Consider the following 15,434-nt stretch of genomic DNA (forward strand, 5'->3'; position numbering starts at 1 on the left):
ACTGCTAATTATAATTATCGATTATTGTTTCTTGTTTTATTTTCCAGTCTAATTTCCATGGGAACTATTTAAAAACTACCATACATGTTTTCCCCTCCGAACTCGCATTTCAAGATCGTTGCAATTAAACCAATTATCATGCCCTTTTGAACCGAGTTTTACAATGTATTTTTATGTTGTGCTGTTATACAACTCCATAGGTTATGGGATGTTGGGCGGCTGCACACATATTTAACCCTGCCATATTATGTATGTCTTTTTTTTGTGCCTGTCTAACATTAATTTTCTTTATCAAAATAAGAACAATACGATGTGAAATTATATTCCTCAAACAAGATTACTGTGAATGATCATGGACATAATCCATTCACATTTTTGACAGAAATTAGCATTTTCATCATATTTAAAAGAGAAAAGATATATGTTTGTATTCAAATTGTATACAATTTATATTCCACAACTTTCCATCGTTATAGCAAAAGCTACAATTAACAACAGGTACAGGTATATTACTGGCAACTGGACCTATATTATAGTTTCCACAAGGTGGAGAACAACTGCTAACCAATTCGGTGCACCTGAAGTTCAGAAAGGTTCGTTTGTTTTCTGTTTAGTGTTTCGTGTACTATTGTTAGAGCACATCCATTCTATAAAAAAAATCGGTAATGGTAATGCATTACGTCGTACGTATTTCTTTCGAATTACGTTGCAATCTTACTTTTTTAATTGTTTTTGTTTGTCACATTAATATTTTCCTAATGTTAATTATATTCAAAATTCATACTGCATTTGTTTTGGAATTTTGTATTATATTTGTTTAGTTTCCTTTAAATCAAATCGTTCTCTGTGTTGTTTTTTTTTCATTTATTAAAACTGCCTCCGACCTTTTTTAAGACTGTGACAACTCTACCAATTCGTCAAATTTGGTACGTTTCACGTAATGATATTGTATAACAAGAATGTATTTTTCATAAATTATTTTATTTCACATTACATAACAACAGCACTATAAATATGGCAATGGTTTCGTGGACGCAATTTTAGGTCTACAATCACTGACATTTACAGTTCACGTATGTATCTTGTTGTCAAAAACGTAGAGACTATATCTAATTCGTAGGCAAGTATTTTTCAACAACTTGTAAGGTTTTTAATATCTTGCCACATACTGACAACAAACGTTTTCACTCTGGCATTAAAGTGATCTTTATCCGTATTGGGAAAGATTCGACGTATTACCATTCATTATGTTCTTGTAAAATGTTATGATGTCACGTGGTTGACACTGGTCCAGCTTGTAACAAGCTATTGTATTGGTTGATAGGAAAATCTGATGCAGTCATGCGTAAAAGATCTGAATGTGTTTTTGAAATGTTGTCCATTGTCATTAGGTGTTCATCATTTGAATCACTATCAACGTCATCTATGTCTATATCAGACTCATCGTCCATTTGAAATAAGTCCATATTCTCTGAAATATGTTCATTTGAAATTTCGCTTTCGTTTTTATCAGTCCTTTTACCGTCTTCCGGTCTACGCGTCACTTCATTTGTTGACTTCTTGCTTCTTTTCCACTTCATTCGTCTGTTTTGAAACCAGATTTTTACCTATTATAGAAATGAAGTTGATATATGGAAAAATTAAAAATGTAATTATCGTTAAAAGAAATATAGGAATGTGTAAACAAACAACTTGTAGCAAATCATTCAATCAACAAAGAGAAAAACGTAAGAACACACTTAAACTGGTCACCATAATTGTCAACAAAAATGTTGTTAGGAATTTGTTCCGTATTCTTTCATTTCATTGGTTTCTGTCACATGATTACTCATTCTATACCTTACAAATTAATAACCACTCTGCAAATAAGTTGTAGCCATGGAAGTCTCATTAATTTTAAAAAGATAAAATTAAAAATCAGCCCTACACTAGCAACAGATAGTTATGATTCTCTGAAAGTTGAATGTTTGATTTAGAAGAACTTTTTTTGTTCTTTCTCAAAGGTGGTAAAAACTGAGAATCAATATTTTCTTAATTGAAATTGACACTAGATTCATGTTGTCCAAAAATGCACAAAGTTGTGACTGTTTTTCAATCCAATTACTTATTTAGGAGTTTTATATGACATGTACGTCCCTATTTTAGTCAAATACATCATATATTAATGAACTTATCATAAGTAAAATTGGAGGCGCACAATGTTATTAATGAACAACATTTGAGATAAACCAAAATCTATTGTTCAAGCGAACGAACGGACGGACGGGCCGTTCAATTACTAGTACACTATAGATCCGACATTCACCATGTATTAAAGTTGATTATAGTAATAATAGTATATATACCTGTGTTTCTGTTAACATAAGGGAGGTGGCAACTTCGAAACGTTTGGGTCTTGATAAGTATTTGTTCATTTTGAATTGTCTTTCTAGTTCTAGTAGTTGTTGGCTGGTGAATGCTGTACGAGGACGGCGAGTTTTTCCAAGAAGATTTGACTGTTGCTGAGCTGGAATAAAAAAAAATATATTGATTTACTTATTTTACTTATTTATTAAAACATCTATATATATATATATATATATATATATATATACATAAAGTTTTCTTTCATTCCAATATATGTGCATCGTGTCAATATATAAAGGTGTACATGTTTCACTATTCGCAGCTGTACTTTTGAATTATAAACTAGTCGATCATACAGAAACATAAATTTCTTAGATGGTTCTAAATGGTGTATAATTTTCACTTCATTCAAGGATAAGAGGTATAAGAGGTACTTCCATTGGGTAAAACAATCAAACACATGGATTAAATTTATGATCTGTGTATTTGTTTTACGACAGTGATCAAGTATAGTGTGTAATTATTGTCCCCCGAGCATAGTACCTAGAAACTAGCTCTGATATGTATCCACAATTGGATGTCTTTACACATCTATAAGTATTCAGAAGTTTTATTTCTGTCATTGGTTACAAAATCACAATCACTATAGAATTTAGTATTTAAGAAGAGCTGTTAGCTGAATGCGCTATATGCCCAGTGGCAAATATTACATGGATATTCAAGACGACTGATCATTTTGTTCCAGACGTTAATTCTTTTTTTTAACATTTTAACCCAAATATGGTTAAAAACCTTAAAGTTAACTGAGAACTAAAGATATTTTCAGTTGTTCATTCTACGGTTAACTGTATCCCTATATCCCTGATTAATGAACCCTATCTAAATGAACGCCTATCCTCGTTTAAAAATGGAACTAAAAGAAATATTCGTTTATTTACCCGAAATTTACTTTAGTTTTTTTTTTTTTTGTCCGCCACCACAGTCTAATTGTGTTCATAATTTCAAAGTGAAATTCGAATAGAAAATAAATATAGGATCGAGAGTATCCTTGTTATGGAAAATACGAGATTGGATCTGTACAAATTAAATTTTATCAGCTAGTAATATAATAGTACTTTTATTTTCGTTATATGTTATTTAACAAATTAGCTACATCTATTAGAAGCCATAACTGTTCAGCAGTGAATAGCTATCGTCGATTTAATTTGGTGGAAATTCGTAGTGTTTAATCTAAGAAATTGCTCGTTTTATGGTAATTGTCAGAACCCGTTGACGGTAATGTGCTTGTTTGCCGAAATACCATTTAATCTGGAGTTTAATTTGTCACGAAAAGTGATCCTTATACACCAGAGGATAAATTCATTAGTTAATTAGTTCTATCTTCGCTAGTTTAAGAAGTAATCTTCAAATACTTTCTCATTCCTCTATTGTGTATCGACCGCAATTCTTTTGACGGTTGTAATTTGTTAAATCGGGGTCTCATCGAAAAGATGCAAGAACGTACTCTATTTTGATGGTAATGCTATTAATCTAACTTCGTCTGTTTCTTACGAATTGAGCAAATACAAATTGGCAGTAATGTAAAGGCAAATCGCCTGTCTTCAGCGTCTAATAGTTGGCGAATTGAAAATTAAATTAGCAAATTGCGCTCTTTTCGCCCGTTAGATACCAGTTTAATTTCATCATGATTGTCGAATCTGTTGACATTTGGTGGGGAAATAAATGAAGCCAGCTGCCGCATACATACAGATAACGGGCGTTAATGAAATTTTACTACCAAATTTTCTAGTTTTCTATACAACTTTCTTACTGATGAATTAATAGTTAGTCCCTCGTGGATTGATTTTTTGAAATGCCTTTACATTTTTAAACAAAACGTATCAGAATTTCTACAAAACTATTGAGTTTACTGAAAAAGAAGTTTGCTTTTTCATAATTGATGCCGGAAGAATAGTGATGCAAAATTGATATCTTGTTAAAAGAACATTTGTCAAGAATATTAATTACTTTACTAGGAGAAAAAACAATGAAATTCACAACTTGGAATTTAAGAAAATGCATGGTATTTGTATAATTTGTATGGAATAAAAATTACAAAGAGGCTCTTTATGGAATTTTATATTTCATATAACGAGGATTTGGACAACTTTTGCATTAGTCACTTTCGCTTATATTTTGTGCAATTATTAACAATATTGTTTATTTTTTTTTATGATTTATTACTTTTTTTAATATTTATACAAAAAATAAAATGACAAAAAAAGACAACTTAAAAAACGAAAGCTAAACTTGAATATGGATTAAAATATGTGGATGTAGGGATCAATTCGATGATAGCAAAGTTTGGTTTGTTAATGAAAAAATAAATTTACAAAACAATTTAAACAAAACGAACAACCCAGAGAAAAAGTTCAACTACTTATTTACATAGTAAAACCCCAAAATTAGGACTCACTGGTCGTAATAAAAACTATTATGATTTGTTAACATAAAAAATAACCTCACAACGCTGGTCTGTATAACAAATGGCATTGCATATGTATGAAGTACAACCACAACCATTGAGACAAGACGAACCGAACAGTTTTAGCTTTCTGATTAGTATACTAGTCTTACGACAACTATTGTAACAAACCTTTTATAAAATATGATAACATGTGTTATCGGACATTGATAAGTCATTAAACTTGTACAGATCCCTATCAATATTTCACCGATTAATTTATAATTTGATAGAGATAGCGCATGTTTTGATCTGTTGGATTTTCGTATTATCATTTCATAGTCGGTGTAATTTGGGTAGATAGAAATACCTATGTGAGAATATTTGTTTTAAAGATGTTTCAGATACTTAAAAAAAAGTTTTATTTCTTCCAACTTGTAATTTTGGAAATGTATTTATTGAAATGTAGATTTCCGTCAGAATGTGACTGGACGGGGTACAGAACATTTAATTGAGTTGACTCTTTAAAAATAAGCTGACTGTTTACCAAATCATATTTGTAAAAGAGAGAATAAGAGCGCATTTGTTTCTAACCTAAACGATGTAAACGACTACGCGCGTAGTCGTTTAATCCATTTGTTTCTTACAATTTTTGGTCAACGTTGACATCGTTCACATAAACGATGTACGCGCAAAATAGTCGCGTAGTCGTTGATCGTTTATCGTTGAGACGTGTAAACGATACATTTGTTTCTGCATCTGTCGTTTAAATAATTACGAGCACGTGTTGTTTTCGCAAAGTCCTGCTTATGTATTTCCCGCACTTTTACCTGTTTGTTTACAGTGCGTGAGTGTAATCTATTTTTGTCTGACAACTTGGGGTCGATAAAGTTTATTAAACGATGTATTTGTTTCTAGCAGCTTAACGTTTACTAAACGATAGTCATCGATGAGAAAATTTCGGGTTTGAAACAAATGCACTCTAAGATGTAGGTATGCGTCGACCAAACAACTACCTGATAACACTAACAAAAATACGTGTAAATCATTGCAGAAAAAAACTCATGTTTCTCATTCTTTACACACTCTTAGTTCCAATCTTAAAAGTCGTTTGAACCTTGTACAAAGTCAGTACACAAAATATAATCTTGATTCGTACAGACTTGCCAAAGAGTAATGATCTGTTATAAATGTGCAAACTTATTTTACTATTATAGCCGAAAAAGGCGATTCTTTCTTTAGAAAGTTTTATGTATGAAATGAATCAAACATTTGTTTTGCATGGTACCATATATACATTAAACAGTAAAAGAAAATATCCTGTATGATTAATTATGATTTAAAGAAATAAAGGACACTACAAAATCTTTTTAGTTTTCTACTAAATATGTTGATTGGTCAGAAATTTCAACACAATGTTTCAATTATGTCAATTTGAACAATTTAAGTTTTAGAAAATCATTTATATTCCTTAAATCTTAAAAGTGAGTTGTTTTATTCAAAATGAATAAAATGCAAAATCTACTGCGAAAATAATAATAAAAAAGTATATTTTGAGACATATAGAATCGTTCAAGACTATATAGATATTCGTCATTTTTGCATAAAGACGCAGTATGATGCAAACAAGGGAAAAGTTGTCATAATCAGCCTTACCAGATACATATATGTGTTTATATCTCTGGCTGTACATTCTAATTTAAATTTATTTAAACCATAAGATAAAATCATAAATGTCTTCAAAAAGTTTTTGTGTTCATGTGTCTATTCATTATCATACCAATCATATGAATATTTTCAGGTTTATGGTAAATCTACTTGAAGTGATTTGAGATAAAGTTGTGCGTTTTTATCCAAACTTGTTCTTTAAAAGTACTACACCACTACAAACTTTATCAAAGATCTGCCCCATTCTCTTCATTTACCGTTACTGTGTGTTTTGGTTTTTGAAAATTCGTGTGGAGCGAAGTCTCATGTTCCTAATATTTGTTTTCCATTCGTAAATTGCAATGTAGTCGGGGTACTAGATATAAAAACGTATTTTAGTTCAAACCCATTAATTTTTTTAAGATATATAGGAAAAAATATCATTATAGATTAATAAAACAATTTAAGAGACAAATTACTATCCAAGAACCATATTGTTGAGTAGAGATCTTATTCAAGGTGGGAATAACGACGTAATTAAAAATCATTCCAAGTTAATATATCTAATAAATTACAATAGAACCACTTGTTTTATTACATACATTTTTTGCAGCCAATTTGTCCCTACTCATCGAAACTATTCCTATATTTTACATTGATAAATCATTCCCGTCTGTAATTTAAGCTTTCCTATTCAGTAATAAAATTCTCCATCGATATATCCGTTGTCATCGTCTGCGGAAAATTCGCGCGTCTTTTGATCTTGAGGTTTGTTAATCTTAACAATTTATAACAGTGATTTTAAGTAGCCTGATGATGTTAAATTATAGTTTTATGTTTACAAATCAGCTAAATTTCGTGCTTGAGGTGTGCTGAATTGTAACAACGTTTAATAAATGTCACAAAATAGACTTTGATTGAAATACAGTCTATGGAAGCCCGTTATGGTCGTAAAACCTTTTCTCACCTTGTCATTGCTGTATATAATTACATACGTCTCAAGTTTATGGCAATGTTAGCACGGAACATATACTTAGGTGGCGTAATGACATTACAGCTGTTTAAATATAACATATAATAGTTGATATATTTATATCTATGCACGTAACTTATTTTCGTTTTAAAGTGAAAGACATGTAAGTTGGTGCCGCTTCAAATTAACTATCAGTCCGTAAGATACATGCAATGTGCCATACACCCATCACATTAATGTTTTGGCGCACATAAACATTTAGGGTACTATGCTTATCAATCTGTTTTTTTTTTATTTACCAGATGACTAGATGACTGAAAATTACTTTCTACATTATACCAAAACAATAAATTTCAAATTACAAAGACCAAGTAGGTTGTATGACACTGTGTCCGATGTGTTTGTTGGTTTTTTTTTTGGTGTTTTTTTCTTCTTTTGTAATAGCCGGGAATTATAGCCAAACCTCCACCTTGCGGAAGCAAAGAGTTATACAATGTCCTAAGCGGTAGTATGGCGTCTGATCACCTTATTTTGTAAAATGTGGATCGGTTTGTAAAACTTTAGGTGTTTCTAAACTTTCTCGAATATGTAATTAGCATAAAGTCTCCCTAATTATATGACCGAATCGATCTCAACTGATTAACACCCACTTACATTTTATATGTTTAATTATCGTCTTTCGTTGTACTCTCCTTCTGATACAACCTTCTTGGAAAGATCATTGAAGTATTATATAGATAATACTTCATATAAAGACCAATAAATATAATTATGTCCATGCCCTTTCACCTTCCCCCTTCCACAAAACCCCACTTTACAAGTCTCATTGATGATCTTTATATCTGATGCAACTCAGATCTTCTTATTCCTTTTAGTATTCTTTAATTGGATAGCATTTGTTATAAGCAGTGGCGGATCCAGAAATTTTCATAAGTGGGGGCCCACTGACTGACCTAAGAGGGGGCCCGTTCCAGTCACGCTTCAATGATTCCCTATATAAGCAACCAAATTTTTTCCCAAAAAGGGGGGGGGCCGGGCCCCCTGGGCCCCCCTCTAAATCCGCCTCTGATAAGCATGAAAGTTAAATGATAATGTTACTTATAACACTTACATGGTAAAAAAGATAACTTGAAACATGTATCTATGTTTATGTTAATGTTTATCACATAATTCACGTAAACGCGCATTAAATATTTGTCATTGGACCTCAGCATTGGACCCTGGCACATCAAACAAACATATTGTACATTCATGTATTGTACTCGTTTGAAATGTTTCAACTAAACTTCACTTTCTTCTTCAAGCTTTAAAACTCCACATGTATGTGTTCTTTTTTAAAAAACACATTCTCACGATGTAGACACCACTTTTTCTTCCTTAACCACAAATTTATCGTGTAGCTACAATTGTAAGGTACTATTTTATTTTTCACACTTTATCATTCGAGGAACATTTGACGAGATTAACAAATTCTATTCCCTTATCGTAAATTTACTACACAATTACACTTGATTCACTGCGGATTCGGTCAACACCATCGTAATATCGTATCAAGTTAATTTCTTACTTTTGAAGAAAGGTCCATTTCAACAAATTTTAGAAATTTCCCTTTCAAATTTCAGTAAGTAATCAACTTATACGGATTTAAAAGGATTAGTTTCTATATAATTAGTTTAAAAGGGAACTTAATGATATTTCGGAACATTGATAAGATAGGCAGTTCAAACATTTGTACAACAACGATTACAGGTGTGAGGGCTTTTCATCACCAAAGCGTTTTAACAAAGAAAACCCGTGAACTTTTCAATATGACTGCTTTATTTGCTCAATATGGGGCTTAAGTTCTTAGCGATAACATGCACTGAATTAATATGGCATTTTAATGAACATGTTAAGGTTTACTAATGATTTTATTAATCAAATGAATGGGATTTAATTCTATTATATTGGCGATTAGAGCAACTTGCTTCGGTAATAAATGACTGCTTTAAAGAAACAACCCATTGATGGTGTTCAATGGTAGTTTGAAAATTAAAAATAATAATTGATTGTTGTACATACAGCAGAAAACTCAAAATCCTTTTTGTAAAACCAACGCTATGAACCTGGTTATGAGCTCACTCGTGTCGTGGGGCACCGTGAAACCCCAATGGACACTAACGCGTGAGCGCAGAACCTTGCTGAAACTTTTTAAAATGTATTCTCAGTTATGTAAATGGTTCACTTATTTTACTTCTGGAAATATTTCAAAGGTTGTTGAACTTTGTATAATTCGTAGAAAAATATGACACAATAAAATTATAAAATTTGGATTTCATATGAATTTTATTTCAAACAAAATTAATTCATCACAAAGAGTTTGACAAATTTACAAATTTTGATTATTCAAAGTTATTGGTACCATTTGTATAAGAACATACATGTTTTCAAATCTACTAGAGTTATTTAACTCTCATACATTTAAGTCAACAAAACGACCTTTTCTTTTACATATTTATCATAAATGTTGTTAAGTTTTCAATTTCTCCATATTTTTTAAGACAGATTTGCCCACTAGTAGAGTCCATTATTTGATTTATATTGTTGTTCTAGATACTTGCAAGATACATATTATTGTTTATATATATGCATGCCGTGAGAAAAAAGGGGGAAATAACAAAATAAGTATGATGTTTACTCTGCATGAGTCATGGTTGCTCATTTTTTTTTATCACCTTTTAGTTTTCTATGTTTGGGAAAGACAGCTTTTATTTTTGTTTCCATTTTTCTATTTCCTTTAAAAAAATGTTTTTGGGGAACTTCCGTTTGGTGCTGTCTCCTTTCTTTTAAATATCACATCCCCTTTTATGCAAACATGTTTTTCCCCCATGTTAATGAGGAAGTAACACAGTGCAGTTATTTCAGTTTTTTTTTCGTTTTGAAAGCTACCGAACAACAACAAAATAACAACAAACAAATGCCACAAAAAATAAACTGATACAAAAAAGCTCAAATCATGCTAATTTCGGCAGTATCAAGAAGTTTCCTATCCGGCCCAAACGCTTTCTGGAATTGTATATACAATATGATGGCGTATTGGTTTTGTTATTATTTTTATATGCTAATATTCTCTGGTTTACAAATTCTTCTGTCTGTGTTTTCTGTTTCTTTTATTGTAACTCACTGAAAATCTCAGTGATGATTGATTCGTATCAATCATTTGTATATATTCGTCATAATATTTGACAGAAAACCCGTTATAAATCAATACCCAAAAGCCCTATCGACTCTATGGCCATATTTAATGTCGATTTTAAAATCCCTACACAAACAACACAGCATTATGTTCGGTTTCCGAATTGCAGTATAGTTAATTCTAGATACGTTATAATCTTGGTAATAATGATATGACCATGTTGGAAAGGGATTTTTCTCAAATGATAAATGTATTTACTTCAAATTAAAGTTTTTGCAGGTGTTCTGTTTTTAAACGATTACTTGGTCCGATCAGCTGGATACCATATTGAATTGATAAAATAATGAGTAATAGGTCATTTATGTAGAATACTCTAACACGTCAAAATATGTCAGAAATGCCGATACGTTATGTGACAAATTTTGACAAAGTTCAGCAAGGTTAACGCCATTGTTTTTCATATAATAATTTCCTAGACAACGAACCGTTAGTACATTCCTCATATTGAAAGTAGAGAAACATGTAATTACTAAATTTCACTTGGGGAGTCTTCAAACAGAACTTAACAGGAAGTTATTGTTTAAACCCAAATGTAGGTACCCAATTCGTCTTAATGTTCTATCCAAATTGGTATTTACGAAAGCAATTGTTACAAATTTACACACTCTACAGCTTTTTCAAACACATAAAAATAATGCGTTGTATTTTTTCTTGGAAATTTTTTATATCAATTGCAAGAGAACCTACGATTATAGAAGAAATTAAACTTAAATTGTTTTTTACTGTTCAGAATGATTTTTTTTAGAAAATGAAGACATGACGAACGGCTGTAGAAACCATGCATGCTGCCGCAAGTATTGATACACGTGGGGTTACAAAAAAATTGACTTTCAAATATTTTAATTTATTTTAATTGAAAACAAGCGAACAAACGTGTTTGTAAAAGATTAGTGAATTGCTGTTGTAATTTTCAACTCTGGTGTGGAATTGTACATGGTCACTTTTGGGGAGTCTCGTTTCTATGCACAAATTTAGAACTTTTTAAAACATTGAAAATACAGTCATCTAAGTAACAATTTAAGATTAAACATTTAATGGACATATAGCAAGGAAATCCCTATCCAACCAGTGCTAAACAACCGTCTTGAATTTGCAGATTTGATTTTCTCCGTACATGAATTAAAGGCATTACTGTAATGTTACAGACTTACAGAACTTTTATACGCTGTTTCTTCGTTTGATTTTAACGACCCGTCAAATGAACTTTGATACTTTATTTTCTTTCTGTTGATATATAGTGCGGCAAATATGTTCAGTGCTTGACTTGAATTCTGGATACTACCAGGGCCCAATGCTTATCTTAGTATCCCCGTGGAAGTAATATATATTAACAATGCATTGTCAATTTTCAGTCAGAGAGGAACGACAGAAAGCTTGATTTAAAAAAAAAATATCTCTGTGAACAGATGGTCTAGTAAACAAGAAAAATCATAATATAACCCACAAAGTGTGCGCGCACAGTGGCGATACTTCCTAATAGACAAATTAAGGACAAAAACACAAAAAAATCGTGTCTTTTGTAAAATAACTCAACATTATTATTTTACGTCGAATCATCAATACTTCTATGAAAAGATCGATCGACTTTTATTTTTTGCGTTTTAACATTTAATTTGGTGCTAATTTGTTTCTCTAATCTTCGCCCGGCAGCTACAGGTTAATTTTATAAATTCCGCATGGACTAGTACAATTCCGTTTCTGTTATTTCTTCCTGAATAAATGACTGAAGGGACTGTGCAGATTAATGTGAAAAATATGTTTCAAGTTTCAAATTTTAATTCTGCATATCATATAATTTACAAATGTATTTCTAGTTTTTATATAAAAAGAAGTTTAGTTATTGACCACAGAGGACCTCATCCACGTAAGCCTTGCTTTAAGTAATACATATTTCTAATTTTGACAGCCTTATAGTTTGACAACCAACTAAAACAGCAGATAGTAATATACATTTTTTTTTATTAGCTCTTGATTTTATAATGCAAAGTTGTATACATAGAACTAAAATAATCTAGAAGAAATAGAAAATTTGTATTCTTAAATACTAAAATTATTATCAAAATAAAATATGATAAAAATAAAATAAATTAAAATAAAAACCTTAAAATATGACAAAATTTTATTATTCTTTATCAATAGTAAACATCTATCAAATGTATAAAAGTATATACATACATGTTCCCTCAACGTGAAATTAGTGGGACACAAACAAACGTCATATTGTCCTCTCTATTTATCTTCCACTATTTATTTTTAATTTGTCTGGAATGAACATTACCAGAAGACAAAAATAAAAAATAAACAATTTAAGATGTTTTTGGAAAAGTCTTGGATATTCAATTCAGAATGTTACTATTACAGTTTATTTCAATACCTATATATGAACGTACATGTATGTAGTAAAAACTCTCGTAATGCGTATTTAATGATAATGGTTTTATAAAACTTGCATTTAAGGCATATTTCCTTCTCATGTGTGCAGCATGTATAGACATTAATAGGCTATATTATAATGAAATTGATTAAGCTAGTAAAAAAATCATCAAATTTATAACTTATAGTATTATTTAATACATCTCAAAATTACATTTTGAATTTTATATTCATTTTCCTGCTTTTACTCTTTTTAAATAAGGAGGGGAAAATGTAGACAGTGCTGATTATTCAACAAATGATTATATTTGGAGTTGAATAAATATAGGCAATATATAAATCGCTGACTTTTGATTTAAATTCATACTTTATGACACTTTATTCTAATCTTCAGAATATTAAGTATTATTTTCATTTTTATGGACTTTCAGATTTTACCCCTTGAAAAAGAGATAATGTGGTTTAAAGGAGTTTAAACGGTAAACAGTGGGTACAAATTAAACCTTTCGAACGAATACTTTAATGTTTATAAATATATAGAAAATGATTTACTTTTCCAACTCAATAAGCAGAAAAATAACGCAGAACTTAAATTGCGGAGATACCGTGATAGAGGACATGCAAAAATACAAGAAATTACCAAATTTGATTATTAATATTATTTATTTTATAGATGCTCTTATTTTTTTGTAATCCGTGACAATTTAGTTAATTTTTGACCCAATATTTTGTTTTATTTAATTTTTAAAATACCTTAATTTCATTCAATATTTAAAAATAAATATTCCTCAACTAATTATTATATTTTGCAGACTCTCTTATATGTAATAAAAAAATCTGAAGATTTTATTTATTATAAAGGAAATTACTGAATTTAAAATTATCAAAAGTTTTACATTTCGCAAATTTTCTCTCAAGAGTAATACAAAGATTTCCAAGTGTATTTTTTATTTTTCATTTATTTCATTCATTTCTGTCTGTTCTATTAATGTTGCTATTGTCATTATGTTTTCTGGTTTTTAGAGAAATATTATTGCGTTTTATATGATTTACTTTCTTGACTGTTAAAAATGTAATTAATTATTATGTACATGGCGTCAAAGGTTTCTTATCATTTGGTGTGTTGCTTCTCAATATTTGAAACTTTTTTTAGGTCCAATCTTCGATTTCGGAAAAAGCTGAGACGGAATACCTTGTTGAAATTCTAATATTATACTTAGATAAATTTATAAGTTATACCCGGGTTTCTTTCTTTTTCTTTTACTTGTTCCTTGCATTTTTTTTCATTTATCGTTTTTCGTTCGTTCGTTCGTTCGTTCGTTCGTTCGTTTGTTCGTTCATTTATTTGTTTCATATGGCAAACTTTCGATAATTGGTTGTCTATTTCATGATTATGTACATTTCACTCGTTTGGTTTATGTATATTTTGTCGTATGATCAATTGCCTATTTAAGTTATATATTTTTTTAACAAAAAATATGTCAACTTTAAAGTCATATATCAAGAATATTTTGAAGAAAATAAGCAGATGTGGTATGATTGCCAATGAAACAATTTTTCCACATGCAGGAGACCATGGACAATATTTTCTGTCTATTTAAACCTCGGACATTTTATCTATGAGTATGTTTGTTGATCGTTTGAACAGAAACCCGACGACACAAACAAAACAATAGGTGTCTAGAGAAGAGTACTCACCAGCATAATCCATCATTCTTGGCATCAACATCCCACCTCTGGCAAACCATTCATTGATGTAAGGATGGATATGCTGAGCTTGTGACATTTTCAAGGCATGTTCTGCAGGACTATGGAACGCACTTCCTGAAAACATTGGCATACCGTTATGACCAATTGTTGGTCCATAAAATTGATGCCCATTCATTAGTCCCTGCATTTGCAGTGCATTAGCTTGCATCATTGCTTGATGCTGATGTGAGTTTAATAATCCTGGCCTTGGAATAATGGTTGAATGACCGCTATTTGGTGACAAACTAGATTCTGGACTGGTGCACCGACTGGAGCAGTTAGATTCCGGTGAACTCTTCGCGGAATTGTCATGTTTTGTTACACTCGGTGATGACGCGGTAGTTGATTTTTCTCTCGATAATAAAGCATCGATGCTGAACCTGGAAGACATGTCCAAATTTCAAAGAAAGCAACAACACTTAAAAAAATGTATCCAAATATGTTCCAAATATTTCACGTTAGCTTTTTATCCAGAAATATGACAATGATCATCATAAAAAGTAAAAGTACTTTCAACAATATTTGATGTCCAGTTGATAATAAAATTAATTGTTCTTTTCGGTTGGGACATACAATTTACAATGAGGAAATATTTATAAACATTACAAGTTATTTGGCAATCAAATTTCCGTTCATTTATCTCTATATAAATTATTAAAAAGGGGCGT

The 15,434-nt window shown here is 30.7% G+C and overlaps 2 protein-coding genes across 2 annotated transcripts in view; both read right to left on the reverse strand.

Moving 5' to 3' along the window:
- LOC143062766 (amino acid transporter heavy chain SLC3A1-like) overlaps positions 1-15,434 on the reverse strand; it is a 387,949-nt gene that overhangs the window by 320,343 nt on the left and 52,172 nt on the right. The window lies entirely within an intron of this gene.
- Positions 963-15,351, reverse strand: LOC143062760 (uncharacterized). Its single transcript, XM_076234532.1, has 3 exons — positions 14,716-15,351; positions 2,346-2,506; positions 963-1,607 (listed from the first exon to the last, which is right to left on the reverse strand). The coding sequence occupies exons 1-3, from the start codon at positions 15,155-15,157 to the stop codon at positions 1,272-1,274; spliced, it is 939 nt and encodes a 312-aa protein (XP_076090647.1). The 5' UTR covers positions 15,158-15,351; the 3' UTR covers positions 963-1,271.

The sequence above is a fragment of the Mytilus galloprovincialis genome, chromosome 2 (genome assembly GCF_965363235.1).
Source record: "Mytilus galloprovincialis chromosome 2, xbMytGall1.hap1.1, whole genome shotgun sequence".
NCBI classification, from domain to species: Eukaryota; Metazoa; Mollusca; class Bivalvia; order Mytilida; family Mytilidae; genus Mytilus; species Mytilus galloprovincialis.